This window comes from Lutra lutra, chromosome 9 (genome assembly GCF_902655055.1).
Source record: "Lutra lutra chromosome 9, mLutLut1.2, whole genome shotgun sequence".
Taxonomy (NCBI): Eukaryota; Metazoa; Chordata; class Mammalia; order Carnivora; family Mustelidae; genus Lutra; species Lutra lutra.
The window spans coordinates 125,523,627-125,538,739 of record NC_062286.1 but is presented as its reverse complement, the minus strand read 5'-3'; the positions used below and the strand labels follow the sequence as shown (position 1 = coordinate 125,538,739).

The window sequence follows — 15,113 nt, the reverse complement described above, 5'->3', positions numbered from 1 at the left end:
CAGGGGTGGGCGGGCCTCAAGAGGAGAGCTGGAGAAATGGCACCCGAAGGCCCTCCAGCGGGGCAGCAGGGCTGAGGCAAGCAGGGCTGGGGCAGGAGAGCAGGGGCAGGGGCCACGGAGGGCAGGTGGCTCATGCACCGTCTTCTGGGCGCTGTACATGAGGCTGCGGTACAGCTGAGCAAACTGCCCGTAGGTGATGTCACTGCTGCGCTGCTCCAGGTCCTACGTGGCACAGGGAGGGACTCCGGTCAGGCCTACGGCCAGGGGCTGCCAGGCTCCCTGACTGCCAGCGGATGGCCCAGGATGTGCTTACCGTCAGACGCTCTCGGAGGAAGCGCATGTTGGGGACCCGGTAGTTGACCTGGGACAGCATGTTCTTCAGGTCCTTGGCTGATATACTGAGGAAACAGGGACATTCCCAGTGGCCTCACCCAACCTCTCATGACCTCTGACTTGTCCGCTGAGTCCATCTGGGACTCAGTCCCTCAGGGCTAGACAGATAAACACTACTCCTGGCACCTGGAGTCCTGAGGGGGCTAAATCAGAACCCTTGGGGTGACCGAAGGAAGTCCCCTCCTTTCTCTAGGGCTCAGTTTCCTCATGTGGGCAAAGAAAAAGGCCATGATTCTGGCAGAAAGGAGTGAACAGGCTCAGTGAAGTGGGTCAGGTGTGGGGGAGGGGAGCCAATCTTTAGGTCTCAGTGGTCAAGCCTGTACCTCTGGCCCCCCCAGCAATCCTAGGGGCTGTTGGCTCACCCAGACACAGGAGGCAGCCTTCCCCTGTGAGCCTCCAGGCCCCGCACAGCTCACTCACATACTCCCTGGGGGCAACTCCACGAGGAGTCCTGACCCACTACCCTAGAATGCTGGGAGTTCGTGTCTCAGCGCCCAGCCCGGCGTGGGGGTTGGAGGGGGGGTGGCCAGAGGGGGTCCTGCTTGACACAGTATCACTGCTGGCTACTGGGAACTCCCCCGGGATCGGACACGGAAGTGTCCCTGCCCTCGAGGGGTGCCCTGCCCAGGATGTGGGACTAGGGGACACTGTCAGGCAAAAGAATGGAAAAGATGGGGGAAAGGGAAGCTTCTCTCCTGGAGGCTGGTGTCAGGGAGGGGAGGGTTGGCATCCCTCTTCCTCCTGCCCAAGAGCCTGGCAGACAGCACCAACACTCCCTTCCAGAATTCAGTCTCGTACCGCATGGCCCTGGCCGCTACTGGCAAGTATGCTTCAGCAGGTGCCTGCTCCTGCCCGTGCCAGCTCATCCGACCCCCAGGTGCCCAGAAACAAGGTGCTCAGGGTCCTTGCTCTGCAGGTTAGGAAACGCTGCATCACCAAACTCTCTCTCAACTCTCTGCCATCAGCATTACAAGCAAGCTATTATCCGTTCCACCAAAACACCTGTCTTGACCCTGCTGACCTCTCCAGCCACCACTCCCTTCTCTGCTCTCCTGCGCAGCACCCTGAAGGAACCATCCGTGCTCCCTTTCCTTCCCTGAACACCGCTCTCTGCTCCTCAAGGTCACCAACAACCTCTGTGCTGTCAAGTCCATACCTGGCGAGGCCTGGCACAGCTCACCACCTCCTCCTCCCCAAGCTTCCAAAACTCCACCCTCCAAGTTTTTCTCTTACCTCACAAGCTGCTCCTTCCCCTGGCTAGCTCCTCCTCACCTCCCTGATCCCCAGTGTCCGAGTGGCCTGGGGTCATGGCCCTCTTCCCTTTCCTTGCTACGTTTATCAGGTGATCTCCAGCCTCATGGCTTACGGAAGGAACATCTCCATGCTCCCGCGGTAACATCTGCCCCAACTTCTCCCTTAAACTCATTCTACCCACCTGCCAATGCAACATCTCTACCTGGACGTCTAAGGGTATCATAAAACTGAATATGGCCCAAATGTATCCCTAAGCTCCCCTAAATATGCTTTTCCCATGGCCTTCCCCATCTTAGTCAATGGCAACTCCACCTTTCCAGATTCTCCAGCCAAAAAGCTTAACTGTTACCTTGGACTCCTCTCTTTCTCTTGCACACTAAAATCAACGTTCGGAAGTTTTACTGGACTCTTACCTTCAAAACAAGTAGAGTCCAAATCTGACCATGTGCTACCGCCCTCCACCCCGAGCCACGACCTCTCATCCCGCATCCAGAATGCTGAAGCAGCTCCCTGCCCAAGCTGGCCGGCTCCGCCCGCCCTGGACTCTCCAGCCGCATTGGCAGTCTGGTGCAACTGAAGTCAGGTCACGAGACGCTTCCTTTCAAAACCCTCCATGGTTTTCTAGCTCTTTCATGGCAACAGTCAGAAGGCCTCGCCATGAACTGATCTTTGTCCCCCATCTCTCCCCGGCCCCCCGGCTGTCATACAGTGGCCTCAAAGCTGTGAGCTTCAAGGCATTCCCTCACACACTTAAGGCCACCATCGCCTGCTCTGCAGGACACCCGGAACCAGTCTGCACCAAGGCCCTCAGAGGACTTTCTGCAGAAGTTACCCGTGCCAGAACTGCTTGCCTGCCCCTCAGCCCTCCTAGACATAGACCCCTGAGTCCTCAGGTTCTCCGGACAGCTGCTCAGGGCGTGGCTACTGTTCTGGCTGCCACAACCCACCCGCTGGGCTAGAGCTCCACCCTGGTACCTACCGATCCTCACGGTTCCGATCCACTGAGTAGAACTGCTTCCGCAGCCACCTGGAGGGAGAGAAGCCTAAAGTGAGAGCCACTTCTCCAGCCAGACGAGGTCCAGGGAGGTCAGCAGGCGGTGTCTGTGCACACAAAGGCCTGTGTCCTTGCCGCTGCTCCCTAGAAACTTTTCTCTTACCTCACAAGCTGCTCCTTCCCCTGGCTAGCTCATGGGGAGCTATGCTGGGGGTGGGGGTGCAGGGTCCTTACCTCTCGATCTGCAGAGGCGTGGCCGCCTGCAGTGTGTCCTCCATCAGCCACGTTAAACCCTTGATCCACATGTTCACTTCATCCTCAGATGTAGCTGTGATCAAGGGGCAGGGAGGTGAGCTGGAGACACGCACTCCGTGCTGAGCCTGGAGCCAGTGCCTATCTGCCCAGAGCTAGCCCCAGCCCCCTGCAGCCCCGTGATGCCTACCTTGCAGGCTCAGGGTCTTCAGGCGGAACTCCATCCCGTACAGGATGACAAAGCAGTGTGACTGGTCTGGTCGGAAAGCAGGGTCCTCTTGGTAGCGATCAAAATCCCGTGACGTCTTCCCTGGGCGGATCTCCTTGATTTCCCGAATGTCAACTAGGAAGGTAAAGAGACCAAGGTCAGGCTGGGGTCTCTGAGTCAGTGTTGAAATGAAGGCAGCCTGGTTTCCTCACTCCCCCTTAGGGAGGGACCACAGAGAGAGACACCTCATCAAGGGGCAGAGCCAAGAGTACTCACAGGCCTACTGGGTGACAGAAGAGAGTGAGTCTAAGTCTGAGGACAGACCTCTGCTAGAAGCGGAGCTGTCTGGGGGAGCAGGGAACCCCAGCCTCTGTACCTTTCCTTGCTGAGAATGTAGGCAGGTCACTCTGACCTGGAGAAAAGCTGGAGTCTAGAGAGAGAACTGGGGAGGGCTGAAGGCTCTTCTGTGAGGACCATTTCCTGACACAAAGTACACAAACCAAATTGTAAAGTCCCAGGGTAGGGTGAGGCAGACCCAAGTGTGTCTCAGGATCCGTGGGAAGAATGTGGGGTCAAGCTCGGAGAACTGACACATCCCTGAATGGCCCACCACCCCAAAGACATCCCCAAGCAAGTCTCAGCAAGAGGCCTGGTCTCCCAAGGCAGCGGCTATCCAAAGGGATGTTTCCCACCCTGACTGTCCAAGGCAGACGACCTGCCTTGGTCTCTAACATGGGAGATGACACTGAGTGACTCATTTAACTTCTAGTCTCACTTTTACCAAATATAAAGTCAAGGGCTTGACTGAATTTCTCTAGAAGGCAGGGTGGTAGAAAAAAACACGTGTGGACTCTGGGACCAGACTGCCTGAAGCAGAATCCCAGCTCTACCTTCCGTTAGCTGTGTGACCTCAGCACAGTGACTGCTCTGATTCCACTCCTTCATGTGTGAATGCGGGTAACAGTAACAGTGAGGGTGCTAGTAAGATCCAAAGTCCTAAAAGCCAAAAGTACCCAGCCCCATATATGGCACATGGAAGCTCATTTGATGCAGGTTCCCTCCCTCTGCTCCCTCACCAAAGTCCGCTAAGGGCACAGGTTCTGACCCCAGGTTAGGAGAGAGCACCAGCAGTGCACAGCACAGGGAAGGGCTACCCCAGCCACACGTCCACACGATCCCCCCGTGCTGGGTGGGATCCTTGACTGGGGGGGGGGGGGGGACTTTCCAAGTCAGATAATGAGACAGATTTAGGAGGAGCTGTTCAAACAGAAGCCGGGCTGAATAACCAGAGAGGACTCTCCCTGAGCACTCCCTTGGCACCAGAGCCCCTTCTAATGCTCTCAACCCAGACTGGCCCGGAAGATCTGGAGCCAGGAGCAGCCCCAGCATGTTGCCAGCTAGTGTCTGTCCCAGAGACCTCCCAGTCCAAACTGTGCACCACCCAGGCCACATTGTCCCAAAGGGCCCAAATCCCTAGGCTCTCTTCCTACCCCTTCCAAGCCACAGCTGTGCCCCATCTGTCCCACCTCAAAGAGAGGCACTGCTTCTAGCCAACCCCAGCTCTCCACCCACAGCATTACTGGTTTTAACTGGACCCTGTTCTCCCTGCACCCTGCGCCTTCATCAAACCCTCAGGCCTGGGCCTCTCACTGAAAAAGCCCTGCCTTCCCTGCCAGCAGCCCTGCCCCCACCCTCCTCACCAATGAGCCACTCTTCTTAAGTTTTCAGAATCCTTCTAATACCGTTCTGATTCCTCTTGTGGTTGCTCACTATGGAGAACATGTTCCTTCTGTGGCCTTTTCAAGGCCCTTCCTGATGAGGCTCAGTGATCTATATTCCCAGCTTCTTCCCTCACATCTTCTCTGCCCCATCTAAACTAAGCTGGAGAGGTGCCTGGGTGGCTCAGTGGGTTGAGCCTCTGCTTTTTTTTTTTTTTTTTTTTTGAGCCTCTGCTTTTGGCTCAGGTCATGATCCCAGGGTCCTGGGATCGAGCCCCACATCGGGCTCTCTGCTCAGCAGGGAGCCTGCTTTCCCCCTCTCTCTCTCTGCCTGCCTCTCTGCCTACCTGTGATCTCTCTGTGTCAAATAAATAAATAAAACCTTTTAAAAAAAATAGGCCGGACCAAGAGCAAGAACAGTCAGTGCTTCCTGTCCCCCCCATTTCATCCCGGCCCCTAGGGTGGACTGTCTGACCCCCAGGCTCCATTCTCTCCCACGAAAGACCCAACTCAGAAGCGGCCTCCTGCGGTAATCATGCCCGTGACTCCTCATGACACCACGTGAGACTCGTGAGACTCGTCATCTCCGCCCAGGCCAGGCAGAGCCTATGCAATACTTGCTGGAGGACTGAAGGAGCAAACGAGAAAAGGAGGCACACAGGTGGGGGGAGGGGCCACAAAATGGCAGTGGCGTTTTAAAAATGAGTTACACTCAGGTAGAAACAGGGAGGGTCGGGGGAACTGACTCACAAAAACCTAGCCTGAGAAGATAGTTTCCAAGGATGGAAGGAGGAGCCGAACAGGGGAAATGCCCAGATCAGAAACTGCAGAATAACCACAAACCCTGCCCGTGAAAACAGAAACCTGTAGGCTTTTCCGGTGCAGAGCTGCTGTCATGCCCTCCCACACCCCTCGCGCAGGCACACCACCTCACAAACACACATGCATGTAGGCCAGGGTCTGAGTGCTCCGTGCCCGCCCACCCTGAGAAGCAGCCCGTGACGTGGCTACTGCTCGGCAGGCAGCTGGAGGGTCTGTTCAAAGCCTGAGGCCGATACGTGTAGCCCCGCGCACACCCCCCACCGCCACACTCCCCACCGCCAGGACCCAGGAGAACCTCCGGCCTGCCCTGTGCTCCTGGGCGCGTTCCCACGGAGACCAGGCTGGAGGCTGACTGGGCTCCTGCCCAACACAGGAACCACACAGGCACGGAGCAGCTCCAGGCCAGGCGTCCGAGCTTCCCAAGCTCTGGCTTGGCCACGCTGGGTCCCTTGCACCCCACGCCGCCACAAGGAAGGGCCAGCCTGGTGCTGATGCCCTCCAAGCGCATCAGGCTGAAGGACAGGACGCCAGCGTGAGACGCCCTCCCACGGTCTTGAAAATCATTTCCGTGCCACCTCCCAACACCACTTCCCATCCTCCTTGTCCGGCAGGCAAACACAGAAGGGTCCTTTTTTCTGAGAGAGCCAGGGCTGGTCCCCCAGGGACTGCCATCAGGGGAGGAGACTCCCTGGGACAGGCATGGCCTCTGCCCTAGCTGGGGGAAGGGGGAGGCCGAGCCACCCCAGCTGTCTGGGTCAGAACTGCAGTGGGACAGGAAGGGCAGGGACAGACACCCTCCCAGGACCTGGGAGCTTTGGAAGGAGAGGAGAACTGCTTAGAAGAGCAGGAGACTAGCACCCTGTTCCCAGAGACCCATGACCCAGCACTCATCCCCCACTCAGACCATGGGAAAACAACATTCAAGGAACACTGGGGAAAAGAAAAGCCAGGGTACTGGGAGTTCCTTGCTAGGTTCAAGACACACAAGTGAGACAGGGGAACTGAGGGAAAGGCCAGGATCCCATAGCCAGGGGGCCAGGCCAGCCTCCTGTGTAGCAGAAGAGTGCAGGCCTTCACCAATGACAAAGGTCCGTCTTCAAGCTCGCTCCAACCTGAGAGGGCCTGGGGTTCCATCAGCAAGTATGGTATGTTCATTCCTCCAAGGACCAGGTCCCCAAGGCCCATGCTTGAGGAATGGCATGTGTACCACCACACCAAACATGGCTGTAGCAGACAGCGGCAAGATAAACTGCCTGGGCATTTAATCACCCACATACTCTCATGGAGATACAGAAACCACCAGTCTTCCTCGAGGGGCTTTGGGGTAATGAGGGACTACCCATGCTGGGTCAGGGACTGGCATCACAGGCCAGCTCTGAGAGCTGAGGACTTTCTGATGGCCAGACTGCCTGGTGCCCTGGGCAGAAGCCTGGGGGTTCTGGTGGCACCCTGCCCCCTCTTGCTCCTTCAGAAAGCCTGCCCTGACCATCCCCCTTCCTAAAGGCTGCCCATGCCTAGCAGAGGAGAACCATGCAGGTCTTAAATCCTAGCTGTGCAGCCCTAGGCAGGTCCTCACTCTTTTGGCCTCTGTTTCCCCGTTAGTACAGTAAGGTCCTTGTCAGGAACCAGTGATCCCACTGATATCTGAAGTAGACTGACGCCTGGCCTGTGTGCCTAGGGCACCAGCTCGAGGCCCAGAGAAGCCAGCAGCAGGGGAGGGAACTGCAGCCAGCTGCCAGGGCTTTGCCGGGGTCGGGCCCAAACCTAGGAGAGGTAAAGCTAGGCCGCAGCTGCCTTGGCCCAAGGGAAAGAATCCAAGCAGCCATTGCCCTGGCTCAAAAAGGGGTCCTGCAGGGATGGGGCACCATGGAGGCGTGGGGCTCCTGAGGCCAGAGCTCAGATCAGTGCCTGCAGCTGTGCTCTAAGCCAGAGGCGGCTTCCTGAGCCTACAGCACCCAACCTGCACACTCACCAGGAGCTGGTGGCATGTGCCCCCCACCACCTCACACAGGATGCATATCAGAACGGGAGACCAACAGACTGAAGTCACCAAGATCAATTCTCAAATCCTGTTTCCAAGCATACAGATGGGCCTTGCTGGCAGGTTAGGGATAAAGCAAAGGTTTTCATTAGGGGTGGGACAACCATTAACCGTTCACATGTGAATAGCCAACTACATAAAAACATTCACATGCGAGAGTCAAGCCTGGCCTGCCTTGACCACCCCCAAACCTGGATTGGTTTCTGTTTTGACTTTTATGCAGAAGAAAACATGCGCGTTGCCTGGTGGCAGGGGCCGGCCCTAAGCACTGAGGCAGAATGCCACAAGACCGAGTCTGCAAAACCAGAGCCTGCAGGGCCAGGCAAGGAAACCCTCCCTTGTCTCCTGTCTTGGCCCAGGGACAGATGCCTTGCCAGAGAGCATGAGACTAGAGATCAGCACTTACTTAAAGCACAGTGCCTGGGTCAGTCAGGCCTGGAAAGCAACTGCCTTCAGGGTGTAAGAGCAGTGGTGGCTGCTTTCCCTTTAAGAGCCTCAGTTTCCTTATCTGAGTCACACAACTCATCCCAAGCACTTTGGGAGGCCGGCAGCTAGATAGCAGCAAAAAGTAGTGCTGCTGCTCGCAGGGCCAGATCAGAACTTGCCTTTGCAGGAAAGTAGGTCCCCAAGCCAGGGACAACGCCTACTCCCCTGGGTGAGGAGAGGGTGCCACGAAGGGGACAAGCTCAATAGCAGGCAGCCAGCCTACAGTCTGGGAAGGGACTGAAGACAATGACCCTAGAGGACTTGTCTGTGCAAGGTCCTTCTGAGGGTAGGGCTGTTTCTGGTCTTAGAATCCTGTCCCCTACCCACTCCCAGACATCAAGCTGAGCCACAAGTGCCCCACCAGTCATCCCCCTGCCCAGTGCATCAGGACAGCCACGGCAGGGAGGTGCAGAGAGGCAGCATTCCTGGACACCAGGCAGAGTCCCCAGGGAAGAGAAAGGGGGGGAGCGGGGGCAGGGCACCAAGCCTTTTCCAGGGGATCTTGATGAGTACAGCTCATGAGAGCTAGCCAATCCTGCCCCAGAGCAGACTTCACTTTGACCATGGCAGGCCATGGAAGGGAGAGAAGGGAGCCCACCATCAAATCTAAGATTCTAAATTAGACCCAAGCTTCTCAGTCAGGAACCAGTGTCCTAGCATCCCCTGCTGCCAGTGAGGTCACCTTCCAAACAGCCCTACACAGACAGAGGTCCTGCAAACCTACTGGCCAATTACCTACCCATCAGACAAGGGGGATGTACAGAGAGGAATCAGGAGCACCAAGTACCAGCAAGGCGGGTGGGAGGCACAGCCCCACCTCTGAGCCTCATCTCCCTTATCTGCAAAAGAGGATCACCATTCCTGGCCCTTCTTCATTGAGCGACTGTGAGATGTCAAGAGACACTGAAGTGATCTCATCAGAAAGAGACAGGAGGACATACTGAAAATTAAACTCCCCGCAAATGATGAACACAGAGCCAAGAATACCACCACCAGCACAACAAAAAACCAGAAGTGGCATATATCACAAATTTCTGGACATGAAACATGCTTTCACTGAACTATTTTTCTTTTCTTTTTAAAAAATTTTTAAAGAAGATTTTATTTATTTATTTGACACACAGAGAGAGATCACAAGTAGGCAGAGAGGCAGGCAAAGAGAGATGCTCTCTGCTGAGCAGAGAGCCCGATGCAGGGCTCAATCCCAGGACCCTGAGATCATGACCTGAGCCAAAGGCAGAGGCTTTAACCCACTGAGCCACCCAGGCGCCCCTGAACTATTTTTCTTAAGAAGAGCATTCTTCCTGGGGCACCTGGGTGGCTCAGTGGGTTGGGCCTTTGCCTTTAGCTCGGGTCATGATCTTGGAGTCCTGGGATCAAACCCCACATTGGGCTCTCTACTCAGCAGGGAGCCTGCTTCCCCCTCTGCCTCTCTGCCTACTTGTGATCTGTCAAATGAATAAATAAAATCTTTAAAAAAAAAAAAAAGAGCATTCTTCCTTTTACAAAGTACATAAACTAACTTGATGTAAACTGTAGAAATTACCCAAAGAGAAATACATGCACCTACATTTTGCAACTTAAAAAAATTTCAACTCATGGTAAACATGAAGGTGTTTTTTAATCTAGAGAGCTTGAAAGAGGTAAGTGAATGTTACCTGGCCTGCACAGGTCTTTCCCCTCTGGGGGTTTTCATTACCCCAAACTCACGGGATGTGAACCCCCAGATCCCCTCCAGGACTGGCTGTCCAGCCCTGCAAAGGCACTGGGGGAAGGTGGGGAAAGCCCAGCCCTCCCCAGAAGGCCAAGTCCAATCAAGGCTATGAGCTGCAAGGACCCCAGGACATCAGCTCTCAGGCCATGCCCCTCCCTCCAAGCCTCTGCACGTGCCAGGTTGGTGGCATAGCCAGTGCTCCACACTGTTGTCACATTCTAGTGCTTCCAGGGATCTAGGTCACTGGCCTGTGAGCTAGCTCCTGAAGGAAGAAGCTACATTCAACTCTTCTATCCATTCCCCAAATTCAGGTCCTAGTTAGGCCTCAAAATGTATACAGAGTGCTAAAGAGCAGGAATGAACACACAAGTTAGATTCCAGAGTTCATTATCTAACAAAGCACAGATGCTCAAAGATGGTATCAGGGATGGCTTCCTGGAAAAGGTGCTGCAGTCGACAAAGGCTGAGGAGCTACAACAAATATGCAAATACAGAAGTTGGTGAGGTTTACTAAGGGGACAGAAAAAAGAAGGACCAGTTACCGCTGCAGCATGGGGGTGGGGGCATGGCCTCTGGGGGTCGGGGTAATCTGGGAACACTGGGAAGTCCCTGCACAAAGGTTCCTGCAACTGGTGGGAACCATGGGAAGTTAATGGAACTTTGAGGAATAGAAAAGGCAGGGTTCCCTGAGCACCCTGCCCTGCTTGGCTCTAAGCCAAGGCCACCAGGAGATTCAGAAAGCGAGGCCCAGGGATCAAGAGAGGTGTGCAAATCTTCCCCCAAATGGGGCACTTGGCTCATCTGGTAGATCATGTGACTCCTGATTTGGGGGTTATGAGTTTGAGCCCCATGTTGGGTATAGGGATTACTTAAAAATAAAATCTTACTAAAAACAAAAACAAAAACAAAAACCCCCCCACAAACTTCCCCCTAAATGCTCTCTCATTATAACCCGCTCCAAACACAGCGGGGAATAAACAAATGGGCCATTCCCGGCTGCCCCCACCCCTCAAGTCAGCCACCTTTCATCACCCTCCAAAGACTACACACCCAGGGCAAGGGAGCAAGAATGGAGCTGAGCCTTCTCCCTCAAAGGATGCCAACACGGAGAAAGGAAGCCACAAGGGAAACGCTCTGTGGCCAATTCCTGGCCCTCTCCCCCTGCCACCCTTACACACAGGTTCCTGCACGATGCCCCAAGGGTAGGGTAGGCACTGCACCCCAGAGCCCCCTTCAGAGGGAGCCAAAGACAAAGGGCCTCTGCCCCCAGAGTAGCTGTACCAACTAGAAGATAGAGCTTTTAAAGAGTCGTCAGACCTCTGAAGGGAAAGATGGAGGTGACCCAAGGAGAAGAAAGGACAGAACCTGGGCATAGGTGGGAAAAGAACCTAACGCAGCTGGAATGAGGGGCACTGGACCGGCCAGCGGTTTCCATGCTGTGCAAGACCTCTGGAAGGAGTAAGAGATCTCTCCTCCCCCGCCTTCCATTCCCCTCTCTATTCTGAGACTATGAACTCCCCCTTCCTATCTTCCAACAGAAGCCGTCAAAAGCAGCTCCCAGATCTCACCAGAGAGGAAGTCAAAAGCAGAGGGGTGGGGAGCTATCTACCTCCATTTTATAGACAAGCTTGGAGCCTGGGAGACCTGGGGTCAGAGGGCCATGCAACACAGAAAAGGTGAGAATGGGGCTTTTCTCCTTCCCATGCCAGTGTAGTGGCAGGGGAGAGAGACCACAGCCCCTTCTCAGGGTCCTGGCTGAATCCTGGGAGTCCGGGGTGTACCAGGGCAGAGCTCAGCATCTGCTTCTGGCTGGGGTTTCATCAGTCACTGCTCCCTAAACACCTTGACCGAGAAGAGCAGCCAGGCCTGACTGGGCATCTGGCCCTCTCCCACCTTGATAAACAGGAAAAGGCCATTCAGACAGCTGCACGGAGGTCTGCAGGGTCCTCCTACACAGGACCTGGAACCCGTGTGTACTAACTGCTTCAGGTTACAGCTGTAAAGGATTGTTGCCAGCACATGAATCATCTAGATTCTAGATGACTCTCCTCTTCGGAGCAATGAGAAAATGGAGGCTCCAGGGGCGCCTGGGTGGCTCAGTGGGTTAAGCCGCTGCCTTCGGCTCAGGTCATGATCCCAGGTCCTGGGTTCGAGCCCCACGTCGGGCTTTCTGCTCAGCAGGGAGCCTGCTTCCTCCTCTCTCTCTGCCTGCCTCTCTGCCTACTTGTGATTTCTCTCTGTCAAATAAATAAATAAAATCTTAAAAAAAAAAAAAAAAGAAAAAGAAAATGGAGGCTCCAGAGGGTTTTGTCAGGATCACACAGTGGTTCGTGGCAGAACTGGGACCCCTCTGCATGGCCCCAGAGCCTTCCCACCACCCAGGCAGGCAGTCCTCCTGCCTAGGACACTAGACCAATCCCACCCATTTCAGAGGTGGGATCAGCATGCTCAGGCCGCAAAGGAAGGAAGGGAAAGAGGCCCCACCCACAGAACTCAAAGCTGGGAGAGAGCTGAGCAGTTGACCCTTACCGCTAGGTCATTCATTCCATCATCTAATCAAACATGTATTGGACACCTATCTCCTCAGTGTCGGGCCCTGGGTTGAGTCCTGGGTAAACAGAGATCAATAAGGCACTTGAGTGCCTGCCCTTCAGAAAAGCCCCGGGCTGGTGGAGGAAACAGATGGGGAAGTAGATAACCATGAGGTCGTGCAAAGATGGAACAACAGGGAGATGTCTGTGGTGCTGGGAGCACAGAGAAAGTGAGCAGTGCTCCTTGGGATTTCTCAGATTGCTCTGCAGAAGGCAGGTCTGGAGGGTCATGTCAGGCACAGGGGATCGTGGAAGCCAAGGCACCAATGGAGCAGTTTTATTGCTGGTGGGGGAGGCATTCAGTTTCATGGTAGAGGGGTAAGGACTCTGGGCCCACAGCGGGCCTTTCCCACAATAGTGCAGTATGGACAAGGACTTGCCCCAACTTTGTTGCCCAGGCCGAAATAACTCCCCAGGTAGTTCATGGGTCAGCCCCCAGGGCACAGGTTCTCTGCACTCTGCCTCCACTGAAGGCTGATGCTGTCCAAGTTTTTTCTAGATGTCTTGTGTCTGCCCCTCCGCCACCCACCTCCCCAGTATATTCAGGCTCCCTGGAGAACAAGAACACGGAGTATAAGTCACTTTTCCATCCTCCTCTTTCCCAACCTTCAGAGCAATAAACATGGTTCACCATGCCCTCCCTCCCGCTTGAAGCTCTGCCCTTGGCTTCTCCCTCATGACTTCTGGTTTCCTCCTTCTTGGGCTTCAGGCCTAGCCACATTACACATTGGCCTTTGTCAAGGCCAAGGCCAAGGTCCTCTCTTCCCCTAATGCTCTACCTCCTCTCAGTCAGTCATCAATGCCCACAGATTCCATGGCCTCCTCTTACAGACAATGCAGTCCCCACCTCTAAGCTTCAGGTCCTTCGGTGCAATTGCCTACTTGCCACCTCCACCTGCTTGCCTCAAAAACACCTCAAAGTCAACCCCTCAAACCAAACACATTACCTCAAACACACTCTTCCCTTCAACATGTCTTTCACCAAAACCCAGGTCTCTTGCCACACCTCTTGGGTCAGCTAACAGCATCACCTCCCAACAGGTACAAAAACTAGAAACTTTAAAACCATCCTTAACACCTTTCTCTCACCATCCCTAATCTAATCCTTGGACAAGCCCTAATACTGGCTTTATTTGTCACAACCATATTTACTGAGCACTTAAATGAGTGGGAACCCTATGAGCATTTTAAGGCTATCTGACTGACAATCTTCTCAATGGAATACGAGCTCCTTGAGGCCATGGACCATACCTGTCAGTTTTAAGGCCCCAGGACTAGCAGGAAATGGAATGCATTAGAAGACAGGAAAATCTGCCCCCCTCCAAGCAAACAGTAGGAACCTCTGGCTAGAGATCTAAGGGATGGGCTGAAGTGGGAAGACAGGTGGAGAGAGACAGCAGAGGCCTCCTATACAGAGCTCCTTATGGAGCCCCATGCCTGACCTGGCTCCCCACCTCTTTGGTTTCCACGTTACCACCACCACACATCCTACTCATTCTTGGAGGCATGGAGTGGGAAGAAGGTGTAGGGTCAGCCCTTAAACCACCAGCAGAGTCAACCCTGACCAGGAGGTTGGAGACATGCTAAGCAATGAAGAAGTCATGAAGGCAAGGTCTGTTGGCCCACACATCCTCTTCTGTGCACCACACTAGGCCTCTCACGTTCTAGAACTGCAGAGCTCAGCCACTCCTCAGCATCTGGCCATACTCCCTCTGGGTCACACCAACCCATGCCAAGACACTTTCCTTGTCCTCCTTTTGCTTCCTGGGGAGGCAAGGCCCTGATGCAAGATCTAGCCCCTGACCCCACTCCAAGATCATGGGGAACTCACTGACTCCCCAGGAAGCCCATCTAGGATTCTTAGAGGGTGCCTCCCCTGTCAACAGGAATGCCAACCTTGGGACTTCCCACTCCTGATTTTCATTTCCTAGTTCTATACTCTTTTTTTTTTTTTTTTAGATTTTATTTATTTATTTATTTGACAGAGAGAGAGAGAGAGAGAGAGATCACAAGTAGGCAGAGAGGCAGGCAGAGGTGGGGGGGGGGGGAAGCAGGCTCCCTGCTGAGCAGAGAGCCTGATGCGGGGCTCGATCCCAGGACCCTGGGATTATGACCTGGGCCGAACGCAGAGGCTTTAACCCACTGAGCCACCCAGATGCCCCATTTCCTAGTTCTATACTAAGACAACTTCTGGCCTCACCTCCCCTAAAAAGCTTCTTGCTGCCTCCCACTCCAGCCTTCCAGTGTGGGCCAATTCTCAGGCCAGGGACCAGGACATCCTTGTGGAAATGGTCCAGGCACCAAGCATTCATGGTCACTAGAAGGGATGTTCTTTGTATTTCACTGCTAGCCTCAAGAGGCCCTGGGTAAAATCCTTGACAAAGTGACATATGCTACCCTTTTTAACCTCCTCGGTGGATATACTAAGAGTTCCCAAGAAAGGCCACAGGCACATTATACTCAATTCCTACTTCAGGGAGAGTGACTAGGGTAGAAGAGGAGAGCTACCTCCCGACAGGGGAGGGCCATCAGGTGGAATGGAGTGGTGGGGAGAGGGGTCTGCAGAGCCCCTGCACCCGTCACTGCCCAACCTCCCAGCTGACCTTCTGCACCCAAGTAGGCTGAAGGCCTTTGGGACCT

At 54.6% G+C, this 15,113-nt stretch overlaps 1 protein-coding gene across 2 annotated transcripts in view; it reads right to left on the bottom strand.

The window, feature by feature from the left end:
• PLCG1 (phospholipase C gamma 1) overlaps window positions 1-15,113 on the bottom strand; it is a 37,281-nt gene that overhangs the window by 12,013 nt on the left and 10,155 nt on the right. For both annotated transcript variants that reach the window (XM_047747022.1, XM_047747021.1), the window contains exons 3-7: window positions 3,084-3,236; window positions 2,876-2,969; window positions 2,627-2,674; window positions 314-398; window positions 139-222 (exon numbers count right to left, since the gene is read on the bottom strand). In XM_047747022.1, coding sequence (XP_047602978.1) covers window positions 139-222; window positions 314-398; window positions 2,627-2,674; window positions 2,876-2,969; window positions 3,084-3,236 — 464 coding nt within the window. The remainder of the gene's footprint in view (window positions 1-138; window positions 223-313; window positions 399-2,626; window positions 2,675-2,875; window positions 2,970-3,083; window positions 3,237-15,113) is intronic.